The following is a 24295-nucleotide window of genomic DNA, read 5'->3' as shown; positions in this document are numbered from 1 at the left end:
ATATTTTTGCTGCCTTTTCAATTGTGTAATTCGGTTTTGTTCAGCGCTCTTTGGAACTGTTGCTTTTATCTGTGCACTGCGGCAGTTCACGTGAGCCACTCGGTGTACATGCATCGAAGGTTCCCAGCTGTGCTGGTGCCATCTCGTGCTATGTCCATGGCTGTATTTAATGTTACCTTAGTCCTGGCACTTAAAACTTTCTCTCGCAGTGTTTGTGTCAAACACCACCCTGACCATCTCATCTTCCTCTCCATAAGCACAGTCCTTCACCCGTGAATATTTACCCGTGGCAGTTTGCTATTGGATTGCCGCTGACGGACGGCCTTATATGGGCAGGCACTAAATTACAAACGCCAGCGCAGCCTGTCTATGAACTTAATTTAAAGTGTAGGTTTACATCGTGCTTTGTTTCAGTAGCAGAACTCATGAATATGGTTGTATATGTCACTCGCTCGCTTCTTATTGTTTCGCTGCCTTCTCAATTATATAATGCATGTTTTCTTCAGCGCTTTTTTGAGGTCTTCCTGGTTTTCTATGTACTGCGTGATTACGTGGGAGGCGTGATGATGTCACACGAAACTCCCCCCACGGCGTTGAAGCTCATCTCCATTACAGTAAATGGAGAAAAACTGCTTCCAGTTATGACCATTACGCGTAGAATTTCGATATAAAACCTGCCCAACTTTTGTAAGGAAGCTGTAAGGAATGAACCTTGCCAAATTTCAGCCTTCCACCCACACGGGAAGTTGGAGAATTAGTGATGAGTCAGTGAGTGAGTCAGTGAGTGAGTGAGTGAGTGAGGGCTTTGCCTTTTATTAGTATATAGATATATCTATACTAATAAAAGGCAAAGCCCTCACTCACTCACTGACTCACTCACTGACTCATCACTAATTCTCCAACCTAATGGCCCGGGTATATGAAGCGCTGGTAACACAATAAACTACAGATCCCATAATGCAGCGCTTCAGCTGCCTTGCCGAACACTTACCGCGTTAATCAAGTGTAGCTTATGATGCTGCAAGTTATTGCGGCTAGCTCACACGATGCTGAAGAGAAAAGTTGATTCTGAAATAGAGCCTTTAAAAACCGATGGGAGGCTGAGTATATGTTTACTGAACCCGTGTGTCTCATTTGTGGCTGTAATTACAGAATTTAATCTAAGACGGCACTATGAGACAAAACATCAGGGTAACCTGAATGCAATGCAGAAGATACAGAAAGCAGAAGAATTAAATAAGAATCTGACACTTCAGCGGACGTTTTACCCGTGCACAATCACAAAGTGATTTCAAGTGAAGCTGCTTTTATGGGAGACACAAATGCACCCTTGCACTTTGCCCCACTTTCCCTGTTGCCAAGTAATGTTAAACCAAGTCGTCACTACGGTGTTCCCAAATACGCACTTTGCTGATAAACTGAGCGTACTGAGTTTGCACGGCGCTTTGGTGACTTTGAAGAACAAAAAAAGTCTGTCTACATGCTGCTCGAACCTTGTGCATGTTTGGTACCACATATCTGTGTGAGAAGCTCTTCTCAGTGATAAAGACTAAGAAAACAGCACACAGGAGTCGCCTCACTGATGAGCACCTGCAATCCATCCTGAGAATCTCCACAACACAGAACCTCACACCAAACAGAAACGAACTTGTTGCCAAAAAAAGATGCCAGGCGTCCAGCTCTAAAATGACATATGAGCAAAGACAACTGAATGATTTGATTTGTTATTGCTGAAAGGAACACATTTTATTTATATTTCTAGGTTTTGTTATGCAGCATGTTCATATTTGAATTTGTATAATTTTGACAGGATATATTTTTATGGAGAGCAAAATCTTTTGGGATATTTAAAATCTAAGTTTATTGTTTATATAAAATTACATAAGAGTAAAGAAATTTGAATGTTTGTTCTTTTAACGTTTACTTTATTTCTAACTTGTATAGTTTAGACAGGATATATTTTATGGAGAGCAAAATATTATAAGTTGTTTAAGGTTTGAGTTGATTTATTCACAAATAATATTCCTGTCTGTTTTTACCATTCCTACCAAAGATATTTCTGTCGACTAAATAAAAATTCCTTCTATTTAAAATTTAAATAGAACTTGAACAAATACTGATAGTTCATAATATCCACGCAGACTTGCACGTAAGAGCGGGAGTTATCCGTTTTAACAAGCAGCGTATTGCACTGATACGAAATAGCTGTGTGTGTATATATGTAGATATGTATGTATATGTATATATATATGTTTATATATGTGTGTGTGTATGTATATATATATATATGTATTTGTGTGTATATATGTAGATATATATATGTATGTATATATGTGTGTGTGTATATTTATGTGTATATGTATAGATATGTATATATATATGTTTATGTGTGTGTGTGTGTGTGTGTGTGTAAATATATATATATAGATATATATATAGATATATATAGATATATATATACTGTATATGACAGCAACACTCATCACTCACAACAGTGACAAAACAATTACAATGACAATCATGTTACGTTATTTTCAAAATGTTTCCTTTTCTTTTTCATTGCTTCTTTAACACACTACTTCTCCGCTGCGAAGCGCGGGTATTTTGCTATATACTAATAAAAGGCAAAGCCCTGACTGACTCACTCACTCACTCACTGACTCATCACTAATTCTCCAACTTCCCGTGTAGGTAGAAGGCTGAAATTTGGCAGGCTCATTCCTTACAGCTTACTTACAAAAGTTAAGCAGGTTTCATTTCGAAATTCTACACGTAATGGTCATAATGGTCAACAACATCCGCCATGTTGAACTTTCTTATTTATGGCCCCACCTTCTCGAAATTTGGTAGGCGGCTTCCCTGCACTAACCAAAACCAATGTACATACTTATTTCGGTGGTATGATGCCACTGTTGGCCGCCATATTGAACTTTTCAACAGTCTTTGTTACTTATGGGCCCATCTTCAAGAAATTTGGTACACGGGTTCCCAACTCTAACTGAATCCTACTTACGTACATATATACGTCCATATGCCTGCAGCTCGGCCACCGTGTGAGGTGGCGTTGGGTCCCCCATCCCAACGCCTCCCACGTTGTTGGCTGCCTGCCTATATAAGACCGTCCGTCAATCCGGTCTCTACATTCCCATCCTTGCTTCGCCACGGGATTCACGTCTCCCTACTGATAACTACAGCATTTTTGTTTAATCCACGGCTTCTCCGCTGTTTTATTGTTTGTTTATTACAATAATAGTTATTGTATAGGTATTTTAGACTTACTTTACATTTCTCAGGTACCCATTTCCTTTATCATTCCAACCCCCATTACCATGTCTATCGAGTTGATCACTATCGATCAAAGAACTGTCACTTACCGAGTGGTTTCCATGCCCGGAGATGGCACCTACCTTTTCCATTCTCTTTGTTACATATTGCACGGCCATATCAGGCTCACTCTTGATATCCGGAGGAACATTGTGTCTTATGTATTGAATGACTGGGACAGGTTCAAGGTGTGGACTGATGACGGTACAGGAGATAATTATACTACACAGGAGCACTATAAGAGTGAAATGCTTAAGCCCTTCACCTATGGTTCTGCATGTGAGTTGATGGCTGCCGCTGAATTGTTCGGTTGTCGCTTTCAAGTGTACCGAAATGGCCAAATATTTTACACCTTTCGACAACCGTCAATGCCTCTTAAACATCTTAGATTCACAGGTGACGATTTCAGTAGTGGACACTTTGATGTTTATGAATGTTTAAACTCTCAAAAGCTGGATGTGATTTTATCGATGAAACCGGTTGTGTGCTTACAACGCTTGACAGATGCCGAATGTTTCTTCAACACAAGTCCTACAAATACTGTCGTAATTGAAACAAACCATGAAACTCAAACCGATTATGACAGCAGCAATCCAAGCTGGGAGATTTGAAACAAGATTACTGTTCACATGGCCAACTGTAGGTTGCATGCGAAAGAGTAAGCTCAGCGCACAGTTTGGTCATATTACAACGGGAGGGCCGAACTCACAATGTGGTATACAAAGAGATCCTTAACAAATAATTATTGGTATATTTTCCCTCAGTTTAAAAAGGTTTAATTTTCTTCTTAATAAAAATTTTAAGGCAGTACTTCGCCGCTGCGAAGCGCTGGTATTTTGCTAGTATATATATATACACACACACACACACACACACACACACACACACACACACACACACACACACACAAATACAAAAGAGTTAAGATTAGCATAAAATGTTTTATCCTGAAAAATTGCATCTTACTTTCTACCTTAAAATATAATGATATACATATGTATACAGTGGAACCTCGGTTCACAAACGTCTCAGAACACGTACACATTGGTTTATGACCAAAAAAATTGCCACCTGTTCACGACCACAGACTCGGTATACGAACAAGCCAGTTTCCCTTTCGGTTTGTGCGCGCCGATGATTTCCACACATGTTCAGTCTCTCTCTGTGCATTCCCTGAGTAGCAACCAAGAGAGAGAGAGAGCACGACACACACACACACACAGGTGTGCGGGAGAGAGATACACACACACACACAGGAGCGCGGGAGAGAGAGAGACACACACACACACACACACACAGGCACAAGTGCACGCGCGTGCTAGAGAGAGCGAGAGAGGGAGAGACACACACACACACACACACACACATAGGCGCACCTGCGTGCGAGAGAGAGAGAGAGAGACACACACACACACAGGTAATTTTTAGGCAGTGCCTCCTTTTTTACTTCAGTGGTGATTGCATGGGTAAGTGGCATGTAGTTAATGCAAAAGAATAACATAAGCAGAATAGTGCCACTGCTCAAGCTGACACCATAATTGCACAGAGAAATGGGATTTGCAGAGAGTGAAATATAGCACAGGAAAATGAAATATGAAGTGATGAAGGTAAGTTAAGAGAAACTCAATAGAAGAAATAGTTAGCAAATGCCCTTCTTGGTAACTCGTAGCACTCCAAATTCTGTCAGTTTCTTAATCCTCACAATGCAGTAAAACACAGCCATGTGCCAGCTTACAGCTTCATTTGTCAAATTGTCTGTATGTCATTTATAAAGTGTACAGGTCATTGCAACTGAGGCTGTCTGGTATGCATACTTTAACTGCCAGTACGGAGTACCAAAAACTGATATACATGCCTTGGCAGCTGCTCAGCTGTTATCATGCCACTCATTCCCCTTTTCATGCAGCAGCATATAAAGTGCTGCACAGCTGTGCTTATGAAAGTCCTCTTGCCCAAGGAAACCGTTGCCTGTTCACTTGTTGGTGCAGTGCAGCAATAAGTTGTTAACTTCATGAGGGACACTTCCCATGCTTATCATACACGTGTTGGGGCTTTAAGGTGTTCATTACATCATGGGGAAAACTTGTCATTCATTTGTTGATGTTTTGTGGTGATCAATCAATATTTCACAAGGGAAAGCTCATGTAGTGTAAAAGGACTGAAGAAATCGGTCACAAAAGAGCTTATCAGCTTATCATTATTCACACCCGCTCATCAGTAAAATAAATAAATATATAAATAAATTAGAAGGAACACTGGCCGTAAGTATGAATGGCCTCAAATTGGTCAGCTGTAAACCAATGTATGACTGATCATACAAAATGAATGCCAGATTGTATTGTTGAGCGTTCTTATATACATATACTGGAGTGTCCCCTTCAAAGTCAGACTATGATGTACCAGTATGCTCCAGTTCGTAAAGCAAAAACTGGGAACTGCCAGTAAAGCTTTTAGGCCCACTTCAAGGCCTGCGTACAACACAAGTCAGTAGCGATGGCACACCTTCGCTTGTTAAATGCTTGCACAGCAGCTCACAAAAGGAGTTCCTCATGGACAGAATATAGAGGAGGTGGACATTATAATATTTGCTTTAGGGATTACTATGTTAATCTGGAATTTCTTGGGAATGTGCATTGCTTGAGGTCTTCAGGCAGACCCTATAAATGGTCATATTATACATGCATGTGTGGATAAACAAAAGACTTTTTGAACATGTTATAACTCCTGATTCTTTAATTAAAATTCTCTCTGCTGAAACAGAACAGAATAATATTAACCCTGGCTTTGGGGGTAGGAGGGGGGTTTGAAACAAACATTGTATACAAAAAGACCTAATGTCTTAAGAACACAGCAATAAATTACCTTGATTGCAGCGTCATTAAAAACAGCTAGACTTCCATCTGCTATGCCAGCTAAAAGAAAATTCATCTCTTTGCTAAAAATAAAAGCATAAAGAAAAAGAAATATAAGACAAAAATATTTAATTGAAACAAGCCACCAGTGGATAGTAATTTAATGCTAGTAGTTTATTGTAAACTCATATTCTTTATTTTAACAGAATTTAACTATTCACTGTTATTTAACACTGAAACAGTTTGTCATGTAGCAGGAAATTTATTTTAAAATAAAAATTTTAAATCAATACAGTTATCTTAATAAATCATTTACCACATTTACATGCGCTTCAACAACCCAATTATTCACAGAAACATTATTTCTGAAATGCCATGCATACTTTTATTCCAATTACAGAAATCAGGTTATTGGCCTCTGAGAAACCTGATTATGTGACTATGTAAACCCTTAACCAGAATTTTGTAGTCAGAGCATATCCATTGAACTCTGTCAGCCTGCACAAGTATTTGAAATGCACACATTTTCAGTAGTTACAGGTAGAAGCGCCCACTAAATACATTTCCAGAGGGAAATGTTTAACCATTTGCATTATTCCTTCCCCTGGCAGAAATAAAATGTCTCGATGTTACAGAAATAGCTACATTTATGTTGATGACCTGAATGTACAGTGCTAAACTCAACAACACAATCTTGAGAGCAGTTGGGTATTAAAAGAAACGTGCATTACGTTATCCGATTACCTTTTAAAGTAACAATCTAACACAATATTTATCTTACTGAAGTAAAAATACCTGTGTTATTATTATTCCAGCAGTACTAAGTATAAGGCAAGAAGCTCACATTTCAGCTCCTTTGCAGGGCTCAGTCGCACAGCCAAGCAGAAAAGAGTGTGCTGTGTGTAACAGAAACCTATAAGTAAACCATCAATTTGTCTAAACATATTTACTAAACATAAAAAAATTACCATAGACATCATGCTTATGTTCAAATACAGAATGGCCATTGATGACGTTCAATCCTTTGTTGTGCAGTTTAATGACGTAAGTGCGTTTTGCCAAAGAACTCCAGAATGATTATTTGCCTAAAAATCAGGTTTCTGTCTTAATCAGGTTATTCACCTTAACATGTGCTACATGTGCTTGTAAACACAATGATTGTGAACTACCTATTTATTTTACTTTCTTGATGTTGTCAAGTCAATGTTATATATTGCTCTTGTTTTGCTTTCTAGCTTAAAAAAAAAAATTAGCTAAATGTAGGACATTACTGGAAGGAAGCAGGAATGTAAAAATAATTCAAGCAAAAATAAATTCTCTCAACGTAACAATTACACAAAGCATGTGTCCCACACGTCCGATTGGAAGGCAGCCAGAGGGTCTGAATATTCCATGGAATATGTAAAAAGTTGAAGGACTTTTTACATTAACTTAGAGCAATGGACAACAGTGTTATACTTAGTAACACAGGAACATATATATATGCCACATAGTCCCACAATATAGTAGAATCCCTGTATCTGAGGATTCGGTTTCCACTGATTCAGTTATTTGCGGTTTATCGTGGCCCGAAAATATTAAATGGAAAATTCCAGAAATGAACAATTCATAACTTTTGAAAACTAAGAGCGTGCCAGCACATGCAGGTGTACCACTGTGTCTAACATTATTTTCACCACTCTGACAGACAGAGAGAGGGAGCTCAAGTATATATAATTTTAGTAATGTTTTATTATGCATAATTTATCAATTAAACTTTATCATAGGTATGTACGTAAATGAAAAACAGCTCATATATAGAGTTCGCGAATACCCGTGGTTTCAGACATTGGCAGTAGGTCTTGGAATGCATCATCTGAGGATATGAGGGGACTGCTGCAGTTTATAAAGGTAATTCTAAATTGAAATTTCTGAAGTTTAAATATAACTTAAAAATGATATCTTTAGTTAATGTGTTCATGGAGTAATAAATGCTACTGGACCTTCACAATATTGTAACTCCCAGTGACAATACCAGTCAAGAATATAATGAAAACTAAACAAAATTGTTTAAATAAGTTTTTAGGGGTGAAAGACAGAAGTATCTTGCAAACTAAAGTATATTAACATGAAAAGGCTTACCTGTGTTTTGGTTGAGAGTAAAAAAGCAGAGAAGTGATGGCACTCGACATTTCTTGCAATTCATGTTTAGCCGCAGAGTTAGCTGCACTGAAGACCAGGAGCCTCCCAGACTCTGTACCAGAGACAAGCCAGTCTGATTCCTCATCAGGAAGATGGACAAGTGTGAGGCATGTAATCAGACAGTCAGGAGCAGGCTAAAAGAATGATTATAGGTTAAAAGTGCAAATCAAACCAACAGAATAATTACATAACTATTGACATTTAAATAATAATGCAAGAATTTGATACAACTATGTGTGAAAATTAGTTTCAAAAATGTAAAACACAGCCTGTGATTCATCTAATTTTCAACCTGCTTAGAGCCGAAAGAAGCCAGAACTACCAGCATCAGAGGATAGTAAAGTTGTGACAAAAACAGGCCATTCAGTCCTATTCACCTAATTTCTCCAAAGTAACAAGCCACGTTTTGAATGTCCCTTGAGGCCTACTGTCTACCACATTACTTGATAATTAATTCTATGCATCTACTGTTATTTGTGTGTAGAAAAACTTTCAGATATTTGTGCGAAATTTACCCTCAATGAATCATAGGGGACCAAAAATTATTGATAGATGCGCCTGTCGATTGTTGAGCAGACTAGTACACAAACAGCTACCCTGTTAGGAACATTAAATACTTTGCACATAATATGGTCAGTTTTGGGATACCCGAATATCCAAATAAAACCCCTGCAGACTCAGAGAAAGCACAAGCTCCACATTTTCAGTTACCCAATTATTTGGACACTACACTGTGCGAGCAGCGAAATCGCCCCCCTCCAGCCACCACTTGCAGCATCCCCAGGCTGAAGATGACGGAGCGGCAGTTACTGAGGCACATGCATCATAGCTGTGTCCTCGTTCGTAAGTCGTACATTGGATGTCCGTAACCTGGGGACTACTTGTAGTTTATTTTGTAATCAAAGTGGAAATTTCAAGATTAAATTTAACATTTTGAATTTACTGTAATCTCAACATAGAATTTTTTTTCTTCACTGTGTCCCTATTTTTTCTACTCTGTAGCCACAATATGCTTCCGTAAGACACTCAGACACTCGCCTTTTCACATCAACTTTGATATCTGACCACTTCTTTTTTTTATTTTGGGCACTATGCGACTTTCTGAATTTGAACTTCTGAGTGACTTACATGCTGTAACACTCAATCAGTCTTCTTTTGTTGTTTATGCCACTGTCTAAGCCACCAAATAGTATGTTTTCCTTGCCTCCACTTCACTGAGCAGGCCCTCCATTTCGAATTCGCTGAAATTCTTCTTCTATACACATCACTTCGCCTTTGTCTTTTAACAAAACATGGAACGGAAGGGGCTATTTATATTGATTCACATATTCGAATATGCAAAATCTGGGGACAAGTCATGGTGGGGCTGTAGGCGTGTGTATATGCATTAAGATTCACATTCATTGGGATTTCTAAATAGAAAGTGCGTGGAATTTTGCTTACAGACAGTTTTATGCATCTGACTTTTTTTGGGTGTACGCACATTTCTTGTTTTGTCCATACACTATGTTATAGTATGAACTCTATGAAAGGTGTTACACATAAGGCCCGCTCATCACAGAGATACTAGCACGATGGGGATCAAGGCAGAAAATAACTGAGAGGGTTCTAGAAAATTACAGAGCACTCTCAAAGTCCTGTCCTCCGACAAAAAGTCCAGGCATCTTGTCCCTACTTGGCAAGATTTAGAAAAACTTGAAGTGGTCCAAAAAGCTCTGAATCCTCTTCAGGAATTCATAGATGCTTTGTCTGGAGAGGACCATGTCAATCTTTCATGTGTCTAACCAGTGCTTAAAGTTGAAATTCAATTCTACCATCCTGGTACACAATGAAGGAGACAGTGAGCTTAGCAAATCCATCAAATCTACCATTGTGGGCTACCTGAAAGAAAAGTATGCTGACCCATCACCTACTGACCTGTTGGACATAGCATCATTTGTTGATTCATGATTTAAATCCACTTACTGTTAGCAACACTGAGTCTAAGCCTGCAGACCAACCAACAGGGGCACCACTTAAAAAGAAAAAAACTCTTGCAAGCTTTTTCACGCAGACAATGACCCCCACCTGCCCAACAGCATCAAAGAGGCAAAAAATTGAGAATGAACTGTCCAACTGCATAGTGTCAGGGCCAGCAGAGCACAAAGCAGATCCCCTTGCATGGTGGAGGGAAAATGCACTCATCTTCCCCACTTTAAGCTGCCTTGCACAAAAATACCTTTGTGTTCCTGCCAACAGTTCACCATCACAGAGGATGTTTATTTGCAGTAGCAGTATTGCCTGAGACAGTTGACAGGCTAGTATTTCCATCTCAACATCTTCAGGCAATGATGAAATGCAGAAGTCAGCATTTACCTTTGTATCATATTTGCCAGTTTCCATGTCCAACCGCAAAATTCTTCCTTTATGTTTATTGCCACTTCCTATCCATGCTGTTTCTCCACTGCATATTAGACAGGAGGCTACATCATTTTCATTAAGTGCTTCAGTAGGAACTTTGACTTCCTTTATAAGACAAAGCAGCTCTGCTGAGTTAAGAATATTAAATATCTGCAAAATAAAATACATCATTAGTCAGTCAGTCATTCATTTTCCAACCCTCCATATCCTAACACAGGGTTACGGGGGTCTGCTGGAGCCAATCCCAGCCAATACAGGGTAAAAGAAAGGAACAAACCCGGGCAGGGCGCCAGCCCATCGCAGGACACACACACACCCAACACATACTAGGGACAATTTAGGATCGCCAATACACCTAACCTTCATGTCTTTGGACTATGGAAGGAACCTAGAGCACCCGGAGGAAACCCATGCAGACACAGGTAGAACATGCAAACTCCACGTAGGAAGGACCCGGGAAACAAACCCAGGTCTCCTTACTGCGAGGCAGCAGTGCTACCACTGTGCCACCGTGCTGCCCTCAAATACATTATTACTTGATTTAAAATAAAGCAAAGAAAATAACTACTGCATATATACGCACAAGTCTTGAAACCAGAAAAATCATTCATAAAATTAGACCCTGACTTATACGCCCGCTCAAAAATGTGACACTTATTTTATTTTTTTTTTTTCACATTCTTGTCTCAATCCAGTCTCGCATCAGTTTCTCATCCATCCATTCCATCCATCCATCCATCTTCTGCTTATCCGGGGTCGGGTCGCGGAGGTAGCAGCTTAAGCAGAGAGGCCCAGACTTCCCTCTCCCCGGCCACTTCTTCCAGCTCTTCCGGGAGAATCCCAAGGCGTTCCCAGGCCAGCCGGGAGACATAGTCCCTCCAGCATGTCCTGGGTCTTCCCCGGGGGCCTCCTCCCGGTTGGACGTGCCCGGAACACCTCACCAGGGAGGCGTCTAGGAGGCATCCTGATCAGATGCACGAGCCACCTCATCTGACTCCTCTCGATGCGGAGGAGCAATGGCTCTACTCTGAGCCCCTCCCGGATGACTGAGCTTCTCACCCTATCTTTAAGGGAAAGCCCAGACACCCTGCGAAGGAAACTCATTTCAGCCACTTGTATTCGCGATCTCGTTCTTTCGGTCATTACCCACAGCTCATGACCATAGGTGAGGGTAGGAACGTAGATCGACTGGTAAATTGAGAGCTTTGCCTTAGGGCTCAGCTCTTTTTTCACCACGACAGACCGATGCAGAGCCCGCATCACTGCGGATGCCGCACCAATCTGCCTGTCAATCTCACGGTCCATTCTTCCCTCACTCGTGAACAAGACCCCGAGATACTTGAACTCCTCCACTTGGGGCAGGATCTCTCCCCCAACCCTGAGAGGGCACTCCACCCTTTTCTGGCTGAGGACCATGGTCTCAGATTTGGAGGTGCTGATTCTCATCCCAGCCGCTTCACACTCAGCCTCGAACCGCTTCAGAGAGAGCTGAAGATCACGGCCTGATGAAGCAAACAGGACAACATCATCTGCAAAAAGCAGTGACCCAATCCTGAGTCCACCAAACCGGACCCCTTCAACACCCTGGCTGCTTCTAGAAATTCTGTCCATAAAAGTTATGAACAGAATTGGAGACAAAGGGCAGCCCTGGCGGAGTCCAACTGAGTCCAACTCTCACTGGAAACGGGCTTGACTTACTGACGGCAATGCGGACCAAGCTCTGACACCGGTTGTACAGGGACCGAACAGCCCTTGTCAGGAGGTCCGGTACCCCATACTCCCGGAGCACCCCCCACAGGATTCCCCAAGGGACATGGTCCACAAGTCCACAAAACACAAGTAGACTGGTTGGGCAAACTCCCACGCACCCTCCAGGATTCTGCTAAGGGGTTAGAGCTGGTCCACTGTTCCGCAACCAGGACGAAAACCACACTGTTCCTCCTGAATCCGAGGTTCGACTATCCGACGGACTCTCCACTCCAGAACCCTCGAATAGACTTTTCCAGGAAGGCTGAGGAGTGTGATCCCTCTGTAGTTGGAACACACCCTCCGGTCCCCCTTTTTAAAGAGGGGGACCACCACCCCGGTCTGCCAATCCAGAGGCACTGTCCCCGATGTCCATGCGATGTTGCAGAGACGTGTCAACCAAGACAGTCCTACAACATCCAGAGCCTTGAGGAACTCCGGGCTTATCTCATTCACCCCCGGGGCCCTGCCACCAAGGAGTTTTTTTGACCACCTCGGTGACCTCAGTCCCAGAGATGGGAGAGCCCACCTCAGAGTCCCCAGGCTCTGCTTCCTCATTGGAAGGCATGTTAGTTTGATTGAGGAGGTCTTCGAAGTACTCCCCCCACTGACCCACAAGTCAGATTCTCAGACGCATCGAATTTTATTGCAGCAGTGCAGTTACCAATTTCTTTCACTAATTTAACAACGTTTAATTTAAAACCAAATTTTCTTCTGATCAAATGCTCCATCGTAGATAAGGGATGCTCTTACGATAAAGGTGTATAAGGGTATGAGATACAAAAAACACAAATCAGTGCAAACGTTGCTTAGGAATAGTTTGGGTATTACAGTGTGGTTACATGGGCACAATAGAGAGAGAGAGAGAGGGGTTAGGAGCATGCTCTGATACAGCGCATTGCCGTACCCACATAGGAAAAAAAAGGCACTGTGCTCCTTGTTACTCTCTCAGGTGGGCGTTGGTCATATAAGTCGAATGCTGACATTATAAAATACCAGAAATTATACAATAAAATCAAGTCCCGACTTATCTGTGGGAGAACTTATCTGTGAGTATATACGGTAGTTAAAATTTATAAAGGCAATGACTCTGTACAAATTAATGTATGATTGCCCCCAAAGCAATTATTTAAATTTAGTAAAGAAACAAATACATACAGTATAAATATAGTTGAAAACAGCAATTGAGGTTATTATACCATGACAGTCAATGCCTTGGCTTCTTTCAATTATATTGCAATTGGTTATGCCTAGACAATTAACTGAACAAAGAATTCAAGAAAAAGTAAGAATTAGTTACTGAACATTGGTTATGATTTAAAAGTGAATTATCTAACCTATGATCAAATACATATTGTGGTCCATGGCTGGCTTTTCATCCTGGCCAATACCCCCAGGCCGCCAGATGGAGCTCTCCCTGCAGCATGGAGGTGCCCCGTATACTAGCAGGGAATCATGGACTATGGAGTTTCCCCTTACAAACCTGCTGGATACACCAGGGGCCAACAGAGGACACTGCAGGGAGGTTTAGAGAGTCATATATGCCCTATAACCCGGAAGGGCGTCATAGGCAAAGTGACAGCAGAAGTGACGTACTTCCGGGATGAAGAAAAGGACTTTTTATCAGACCCTGAAGTGATAAGGAATCACATGGACTGGGGATTGGAAAACTTCCGGGTCAGGGACTATAAAAGGACTGTGACAGCTCCCAGACAGCGAGCTGAGCTGGGTGGAAGGGTGGCAACATGTCTGGGAGTGGTGGTGTGTATTATTGATTATTATTAAAAGTGAGTATTGTGGAGAGGAGGGTGCTTTGTGCACTGTACAATTGTCCAAATAAAGGATTATTGAACTTTTACTAGGTGACTTGAGTTGGACCGAAGGGTTCAAGAGGATGGCAAAGCCTCAATCTGTCACAATATGTAATTTCTATGAACTGTGCAGAATCTTGGATGTATTCCCCAGATTTTATCAAATATATGGGACATTGGGTATAAATTTATGGTACTTGCAATAGTTAGCTTTTTTCAGTTTTATTCTCTCAATCACGATCACGATCTAAAACCCCCAAACACCTCTCCTGATCTGACTCTAAATATCAGTGCCAGCGTAAATTCACACCCGATCTGACGCTGTTCGGTTTCAAATAATATTGCATTAGTGAGATGATGTTTTCTGATCAATACTATTCAGGCCATAAAATGATTTCTTCAAAATGTCACATATAATGTCTCTTTCTTTCAGGTGTATAATAGAAACCAGAGCATAGAGAGGAAGGACTGTCCTTGCATGTGTGAGAACTGTTAACATTTGAATTTGATGATTGCATGTAGTGCTGAACTGACCTGATAATAGGTCATAAAATGAATAATTCCAAATATGACATATACCTACGTCTGTTTTTTTTTTAACATCATAAACCATAATGTGCATACTAAATCTGCCTGAGCAGGAACACTCAGTTCAAAAATAAACTGACAGTGAGATACGAAGAAGGCAGATTCACCAGCGTTTGTGTGTCAGCTTTTATCCCTCCAGATCAGAGAATGTCCAGTTCCATTGCCTCAGAACACCACTCACATCTACAGTTACTCCCAATTTCAAATAAAAACTAACAGCATCAGATCCCTAGGGCGGTAGTATGTATCGTGAAGTGAAGTGAAGTGAAAAAAAAGGTAACTTTTACAAGTACAGTACTATAAATGTACACGGTCTGTTACAGACACAAACCAAATGTATGTGTGTACTGTATAATATTAACAATAAGAGCAGCTCACTACTGAAAACGGCAAATATAGGAGGCAGTGGGGATCGAACCGGTGGCCTCTTGATTACAAGTCAGCAAATCTTACCGCTACGCCATGGAAGCTGTTGTATTGTCCTTGCACCTTTTGTGAAAGTGTTTTTTATTTGATCTTTGGACTTCAGGCTTCACACATTCTATAGTTTATGCCCACATTTCGTAACATTTATTACTAAAATATGAAAAAGTTTCTGTTTTAACAATGTGTTTACATAGATTACCGTAGAAACGGAACACACATGAAATGAATGTGTTCCAAATAATGATCTATTATTTCCACTCTAAAACTCCAGCAGTTAACTCCCAGATAATCAAACAAGGCATGAGCTGGGAGATGTCTGTGCACGTTCTAAGTAAGTGGGTGACGGAATAGCAGGCTGCTTGCTGCTTGTCTTAATCGGCATATTTACAGGACAAAAGTCGCTGATGGAGAAGTGCGAACGGATTTAAAGTGGGCTGGATTTACGACTTTTCTCGTGGGCTCTGGTAAATCTAGTGTTAACTAACTGCATGATGGCCTGGTACAACAGCTGCACCAAGGCTGCTAAAGGAGCCCTGCAGCGGGACGTAAAAACAGCAGAAGTAATTAATGGGACTGAACTGTCATTACTCGAACTCTTGTATAAGACTCGCTGTGTGAGTAGGGCCAAAAACATTCTCAAGGATAAAACTCATCCTGGAAATTCTTTGTTTGAGCTCCTCCCGTCACGCAGACGTTTTACGTCAATCCGCGTACGCAAAAAAATAGCTATTTCTCATATGACTATAAACTTTTTGAACTCTGAATCTCCTCAGTCTGAGATAATTTTTAATTGAACATGTGCAATATTGGTAATGTGCAATATACTAATGTAATACAATATATAATATGTAATGTACTACTTATTAACAGGTGCAATAACAATTTATATTGCTGTACTTTGAACAATAATAATTTGCTCTGGTTACTTGATCACTTAACACTGTATACAACATATTTGGAATTATTTTAATTTGTTACTTTTATTCAATTCTTTAAATGCACCTTCGGGCTGCCACAAAAAGTAATTTTGTTGTGTTACACAATGACAACATTTTTCTGAAGTAGAGGCCTGGATTGATACGCTTTCTGAAGGAAACTGTCAGAGTCAGTCATAATTGCAGGACTTTGGCAATAAGAATGAAAAACTGACAACGATTTACATTTCTGTATCTATACTAATAAAAGGCAAAGCCCTGACTGACTGACTCACTCTCTCATCACTAATTCTCCAACTTCCCGTGTATGTAGGAGGTTGAAATTTGGCAGGCTCATTCCTTACAGCTTACTTACAAAAGCTGGGCAGGTTTCATTTCGAAATTCTACACATAATGGTCATAAATGGAACCTAGTCCATATACTATAATAGACTTCTGCTCGATGCACACACTGAGGAGAGGCAAGACACATAACAGCCCGCATGGAGTTTGCTAAAAGACACCTGAAGGACTCTGAGATGGTGAGAAATAAGATTCTCTGGTCCGATGAGACCAAGATAGAACTTTTTGGCCTTAATTCTAAGCGGTATGTGTGGAGACAACCAGGCACTGCTCATCACTTGTCCAATACATTCCCCACAGTGAAGCATGGCGGTGGCAGCATCATGCTGTGGGGGTGTTTTTCAGCTGCAGGGACAGGACGACTGGTTGCAATCGAGGGAATGATGAATGCAGCCAAGTACAGGGATATCCTGGACAAAAACCTTCTTCAGAGTGCTAATGACCTCAGACTGGGACTAAATACTGAGAAAAGGGTCTGAATACTTAGGACCATGTGATATTTCAGTTTTTCTTTTTTAATAATTCTGCAACAATTTCAAAAAATTTTTTTTTTGTCTGTCAATATGGGGTGCTGTGTGTATATTAATGAGGGAAAAAATTAATTTAAATGATTTTAGCAAATGGCTGCAATATAATACAACAAAGAGTGAAAAATTGAAGGGGGTCTGAATACTTTCCGTACCCACTGTGTATATATATATATATATATATATATATATATAGATATATATATAGATATGTATTTATATATGTGTATATGTATATTTATGACAGCAACACTAAGTGACAAAATAATTACATTGATTACATTGACAATCATGTTACGTTATTTTCAAAATGTTTCCTGTTCTTCTTCATTACTTCTTTAACACACTACTTCTCCGCTGAGAAGCTATTTTGCTAGTAAACTATAAATGGTTACCCGGTTCTCACCAAACTATCCAAAAATGTTTCTTTTAAAACCTGAGCACAAGTTAAACACGCAAAATATGCCCACACGTTTTTCAAGACATTTTACTTTCATAGTAACTAAATGAATACGAAGAATCAGACATTGTTATCACGTTTTTTTGTCATGTCATCACAGCACCGGTTTTCTCCCCACATTTCACATAATACACGTAGAATTCATACATGTTTAAAATCAATGCAACTTTTACATTAAACTTGGTAGAATAAAAAGACCACCTGAAAACTAATTTCTGATTTGAGCTACCTACCTGAGCAGAGGTAGGTCTTTCATCAGGGTTTTCTTTCATACAATCATTAATTAGACTTTCAAATTGAGGCCACGGAGAACAGTTATAATGCTTCACGGGATCTAAAAATACAGAAGAAATTCATACATGTATTTTAAATGTTAAGATTCTATATCATAAATAAAAAATGAAATAAATATATTTCAGTTTACTCAACGTGGACAGTTAAACACAGTAAAGAACAATACTGTTCAGCTGATAAAAGACCAGCATTATTATATTATTTAAAGTAATTTAAAGGGTATACATTGCTTTCCCTAAAGCACCTCTTCTCCATCTGGTGCCTTCTTCTACTACCAATAACAATTTATAGAAAATATATTTTCTGTGGAAATAGATAATAAGGGAACAGTATCTTAATCCAAAACATTAGAGACAATTATAACTACTGCTGGTTGAAATGACTGATTTCTAATTTATTTTTCACATATGGCTATGTAGCCCCATTTTCAATAGCCATTTCTTCAGTGCCCTAATGGTCAGCTCTCTTTGCTTATCCTTAATTAGTCATGTTTACATGCTAATTGGTTATTAGGAAAACCTTTTAACTGGCATTAGCACCTGTGAAAACTGTTATTCTGTTCACTTGTGCTGCAAGGTACTGGCATTCCAAAAGTTCATGTCAGGAATTAAAAATGGCCAAAATGAAAATGGTTTAACAAGAAACATGCTAGTCTTTTTTTTTTTACAGAAAGAAGGTGATTCCCTGCAGAATATTGCAAAGATATGGCAGGTTTTATAAAAAAATGAGTCTATTACTGGCATGAGAGACCTAACCAGGACAGAAAAAAGGGGAAGGCCCAGATTCACAACTGTACAAAAAGATAAGGAAATCAGAGTCTGTTTGAGATACAAATGCCTTAGTGGTCCTTAGATGGCTTCTTCCTTAAATACACCTCGAACACCTGTGTCATCAGCGATGAACTAAAAAGTCAGTGCAAAATGCTATTCCCATATACAGATATGCCAGATAAATTCATGAAGATGAGAAATGTTGGGTTATAGGTTGTTAATGGTACATCACACCTAAAAAGTTATTTTGGTCCTGGAGCAAGCCAGGAACCACGCCAATCTGGTGACCAACATCATAACATGAATTAATGCTACTTTTAGTTAACCACTTAAATGCTTTTGGTGCCTAAAATCATGTCTTTCCCTGCCTCTGCATTACTAAAGTTACTTAGTGTATTTTTTAATTCCAAGTTGGATTGTTTTAGTTTAAATACAGTTATACTTCCCATGCTGCTGACTTTTTGGTTTCTAAAAATAATTGAACCTAGACAATCCTTTTAATATGGGCCATCTACATTATAAAAACTTGGTTTAAATAGACCAACATTTAAAAAAAATCATATAAACAAAACAGATATAAATAAAGAAGAACAAGTAGACATATTCCAAGATTCTGGGATACGAGCTATGAGAAGTAGAAAGAGTTTCATCTCTTCAGTATAAGCAAACAATTACTAAGAGGTGATATAAAAAATGTGTATAGATTTATAAATTGGGTTAATGTCAACTACTAGTTTGAAATGTACTCTTCAGTTAAAGCATGTGACATAAATTGAAGCTACTCAAGGAAAAAGTTATTTCATATCTTTTGGTATTTGGTACATTTTATTAATTCCTCACGTGAAACATACGCAAACATTTTTGTTTCTTTTTTCATAGACTAAAACACACAAACAGAATGAAATACCCAGCACTGTGGTAGACAGTAGTACTTCCGAGACTGTCACACACGTGCAAGCAAGAGGCAGCTAAAGTGTCTGAATAAGTATAATGAAACATCTGACCAGGGGGCGGCGGAGTGCGCTGACTGTCTTTCTTAGTTCCCTACAGACCTTTCCTGGGAAATCCTGCAAGGTTCCGGCGCCTCAGAAGACATAATTTCCAAAGCCAGCCCCTTTCATGATGCTACTTCTGAAGCCCGCCCCTTTGATGACGTCACTTCTGGTTCCGGCCCTTTTGCTGACATCAGTTCCTCTCCAGACCTTTAAAGCCTCCATCTTGGGCTACTATAGCCAGGTCTGTTGTGGACTCTGTTCTATGCACATCATGCTTCAAAAAACAAACTTTTGCAGCTGGGAAAAACAATATATGGGTGGATGCCCCAAACCTTTATGATGTCTTTGGTGTATTATTATCACATGCTAACAATCTGAAAAAAATAGGTGATCAGGGATTGCTGAGATTCGTTGGACTGAATGACAAGTTCTCCTCAAAATTATTCTTATGTTCTCATACTTTGCAGTCTTAATGTGATGAAGGCTATGCAGCTGAAAAGGGTGTGCCTTCATCCTTGTTTTCTGTTTTTTTTTACACTGTGGGAATGACCTTTACCTTACCTTCATAATATTAACTGGATCTACTCCAGCACTTACCTGCTATGAATTTTGTACGTTGTGCACCAACACACTTGCACAAAAGAGCTGATTCCCTAATATGAAGACTTCCTTCATTCTGTCATTGGTCTAGTGGTAGCCTGATTAGACTTTTTAGCTTTGCCTATCAAGCCACATGCACTGGGACCTCTACACTGTCCTGCATATCTTTCTCTTGTGTACTGTTCCTTCCCTTGGCTATGATCTTTACTCTCAGAACAGGTATCTTCTCCCATGTAACTGATGGGGTGTCCAAAAATAAATAATACAGGCAAGTTCCACCACTTCTCTGAAGCACAAACTAACATTATCCACCTACAGATTTTATCCATTATGCTGAACTCTTCTGTAAACCTGTTTGGATACTAACTTTTGCTATGTGAATAAATGTAAATCTGATTTTGAGGTAATGAGGAATAGGAAACTTTTTACAAATGAAGATTCCTTAAAAGGGAACTTTTGTGAACTCAAACATCCAGAAAATCTGATATTGATTAATCTTTAAGTAAAGCATTCCAAATCAGTCAATTTTAATATAAAATCTTGAGTCCCAAAATCCAACCTTGTTGCATATGCATAAAGAAAAGCAGCAACTTTGTTGGGTGTGCCAGTCAATTGCACAGTTACAAACACCCTTGTTCTTTCACACTGGGCCAGTTTAGACTTGTCAATCAACTTGGCGTGCATGTGCTTTGGGAAAGAGGAAGCAGAGTAACATCAGAGATAAAGCATAAGAACATGGCGATTAATTCTACGAAGATAATGATCCGGTCACGAAATGAACCAAGAGCATGGGTGTTTAGAACCAGCACCATTCAGCCATATATCTTTTATCAATTTAAATCTATAAAACCTAGAGAAAAAAAAAACACTATCAGTTTTGGGTCTAATATTCATCTCTGACAATAAATCTTCAGTTAAATTTGCATTAGCATGAAATTCAGTATAACCCAAAGTAATCAACAGAACAGCTATAAACACACTTTTTCTTTTAATTCTTCTTTAAAAATCAAAAATGCATATTTTGAAAAAACAGTTGAAGGAAACAATACATGCTGTTCAAAAACAAAATATTTTTGTTTCATTTGATAGAATATTATTACACAAGATTTTGCACTTCTGTTACTTTCAGTTTCTTGCCATTATTCATTCCAACCTTTTTAAGATCCCAATTTAATTGTCATTTGCTCTTAGTAGCATGCAGTCTTTTAGTATACAGTGCTCCACTGAAGATGCAAATATTAAAAAAAAAATCATGCATTAATGCCCCCGGATTGCACGATATTTTCATTCTCAGGCTTCTTTTAAATGGCAAAAAGCCACAATGGTAAGCAATACCACACTTGACTCTCAGCTGTTAACAAAGCCTCCGTATTGTAGGGCCACATTGCCCTCTGCTGGTGCTTAATTGTACTGTACCAATGGACAATTCCTTTTTATTTTAAAGAAGCAGGAATCCTAGCCATAATTACTTTTCGGCTGCCTGTTCTCTACTATAGGCAGCAGGATATCATATGGACCTCACTGGGTTTACTTGTGTTCATGTGGTAAGTTAACACAGACATTGTGACATTTACCCACCCATTTTAAACTGATAGCCTGCTTCTAGGAGTTGCTATAAGTGAAACACTATATCACGTTTAATTAAAAGTAATTAATGCTGAGTGTTAGTTAATACTTTTGTTTTTATAATAATAACTGTACAATTCCTAAATGTGGTGATAAACTTATAATATATATGTTATCTTTATCTCATACAAGCACAAAAAATAGCATGATGAGGAAAATCCTTAAGACTCACTTAAACACATTCAAGTATGGACCTTGAGTTTGAGGATTACTTATAATACAAGTAAGTAATAATTAATATTACACAGTTCAAATGGGAAACTGTGTGCTGTCTGTTTGGTCCAGAGATGATATGCATAAGGTGGTTGATGATTTGACCACCAATGATACAGTAGTTAAACATTGTGATGTGTGACATAACTAGTTGCATAATTATTTGCTTTTATTTAATTTATCATAATTGTACAAAACAACCTTACAAATTAAAATGCATAGCCTGAATGAACTACACAGCAAAATGTTAAAAATGTGAAAATATTAAGGAGAAAAGGTTGATTATTTTAACAACTTAATTTCATTCTGTGGTTCTACCAGCTATTGTTAAATAGCCTTGTCCTGACACCAACTGCTTGGTTCTTCAGCTAGAATCTTTAGCCAAGACTTCATTTACTATTTTTTCCTTATTGCAAATGTATATTTATACATTAATATTTTTAACTACTTCTCAGGCTTTTAATGCTTGTGGATGCTGTGATGTCCCTGGCAGAAATAAATGGAAATGCCTGTTGACTCAAATCTTCAAATTCCATGAAAAGCTAAATTTTCCTCTTGTGACAAATAAATACTATCTATCTGTATGTCTACGTCTACCTTGATACAGTAGTAAAAATATCCACTTTTTATTGCAAAGAGAGCCAACAATAGCATTTGACAAAAACTTAACATCTGGAATAGACTCAATGACTGATGATTATTGCTTCTGAAATTCAAGGTTAAAAAATGTTATGTAAATACAAACAAGAGTCTGATTTAGGAGCTAAACTAAAACCATACCAGAGGAATCTACACTATACAACTGGAATACAACAGACTAAATTTCAGTAAAAATGTTGAGTATGTCAAATAAAAAACAAAGACACCAATTCACTTCTTAGCAACATTTCCACTCTGTTATACAGCAAAAAAGCATGCTAAAACAAGACACACACAGATTTAAAGGCACATCAACATGTTTCATGTCAGTCAGATATGCAAGTACGAACTTCCTTGCTCTCTGTAATTTGAACTTGAAGTTTCCAAAATGTTTACAAGGAAGCTGGCATATACTGAGAAAGCTACTGAAAGCATAGCTGAAAAATATAATCTCTCAAGCGTGTCCTGGGTCTGCCCCATGGACATGCCCAAAACACTATCCCAGGGAAGCATCCAGGAAGCATCCTAAACAGATGCCTGAACCACTTCAAATGGCTCCTTTCAATGCAGAGGCTCTACTTTGAGCTCCTTTCCGAATATCTGTGCCCGTCATCCTATCACTAAGGATAAGCCTAAACACCCTGTAACGGAAATTCACTTCTGCTGCTTGTACCTGCGATCTACTTCTTTTGTTCACTACTCACAATCTACTTTGTGACGATAGATGATAGTAGTTATGGCTCACTTCTCTCTTTACCAGAACTGACCAATACAATGGCTACATGACTGTGGACATTCTTTCAATCTGTCTGTCGAATCTCCTCTTCCTTATTCCCTTATTTGTAAACCCAATCCAAAGATATGTTAAACTACTCCAGTTTAGGCAACATGTCATCCCTAACCCAGAGAACCATAGCCTTTGTCTTGATGGTGCTGATCCTCATTCAAGCCGTGTCACACGAGGCTGAACGATCCACAAGTACGTGCCTAAGCTCACAACCTGATGTAGCCAACTGGACCACATCATCTGCAAAAAGAACAGATGTGATCCTGAGGTCACCAAACTAGACACCCTCCACTCCATGGATGTGCATAGAAATTCTTTCCACAAATATTATGAACAGAATCAGGTGACACAAAGTAATCATGGCAGAGTCACGAATATACTGGGAATGAGTCTGGCTTACTCCTGGCAATGCAAAAAGCTTTTGCTAAAGTTATCACAGGGTCCAAATAGCTTGCAAAAACACAGCCTGGTGCATCATACTTCTGAAACACCCCTCCAACAAGACACCCCAAGGGCTGAGGTCCTATGCCTTCCCCAAGGGCTGAGGTCCTATGCCTTTTCCAAGTCCACAAAACACATGTAGACTGGCTGGGCATACTCCCACGAATCCCCAGAATCCTTGTGAAGGTAAAAAGCTGGTGCAGTGTTCTGTTACTAGGTGGAAATCTGCATTGTTCCTGCTAAATCCAAAGCTCAACCAATCACCAGATCCCCCTTTCCAGAACCCTGGCACAGTATTTTTATGTCATTCTGTTCCTACCATTTCATATAAGACTTTT

General features: G+C 39.3%; 1 protein-coding gene across 3 annotated transcripts in view; it reads right to left on the bottom strand.

The window, feature by feature from the left end:
* Positions 1 to 24295, bottom strand: part of lrrk2 (leucine-rich repeat kinase 2) — a 247705-nt gene that overhangs the window by 26771 nt on the left and 196639 nt on the right. For all 3 annotated transcript variants that reach the window (XM_039761109.1, XM_039761110.1, XM_039761111.1), the window contains exons 43-46: positions 17826 to 17926; positions 10713 to 10907; positions 8298 to 8491; positions 6187 to 6259 (exon numbers count right to left, since the gene is read on the bottom strand). In XM_039761109.1, coding sequence (XP_039617043.1) covers positions 6187 to 6259; positions 8298 to 8491; positions 10713 to 10907; positions 17826 to 17926 — 563 coding nt within the window. The remainder of the gene's footprint in view (positions 1 to 6186; positions 6260 to 8297; positions 8492 to 10712; positions 10908 to 17825; positions 17927 to 24295) is intronic.

This window comes from Polypterus senegalus, chromosome 8 (assembly GCF_016835505.1).
Source record: "Polypterus senegalus isolate Bchr_013 chromosome 8, ASM1683550v1, whole genome shotgun sequence".
NCBI classification, from domain to species: domain Eukaryota; kingdom Metazoa; phylum Chordata; class Cladistia; order Polypteriformes; family Polypteridae; genus Polypterus; species Polypterus senegalus.
The sequence above is the reverse complement of the archived record's forward strand: the minus strand, read 5'-3'. Positions and strand labels throughout refer to the sequence as shown.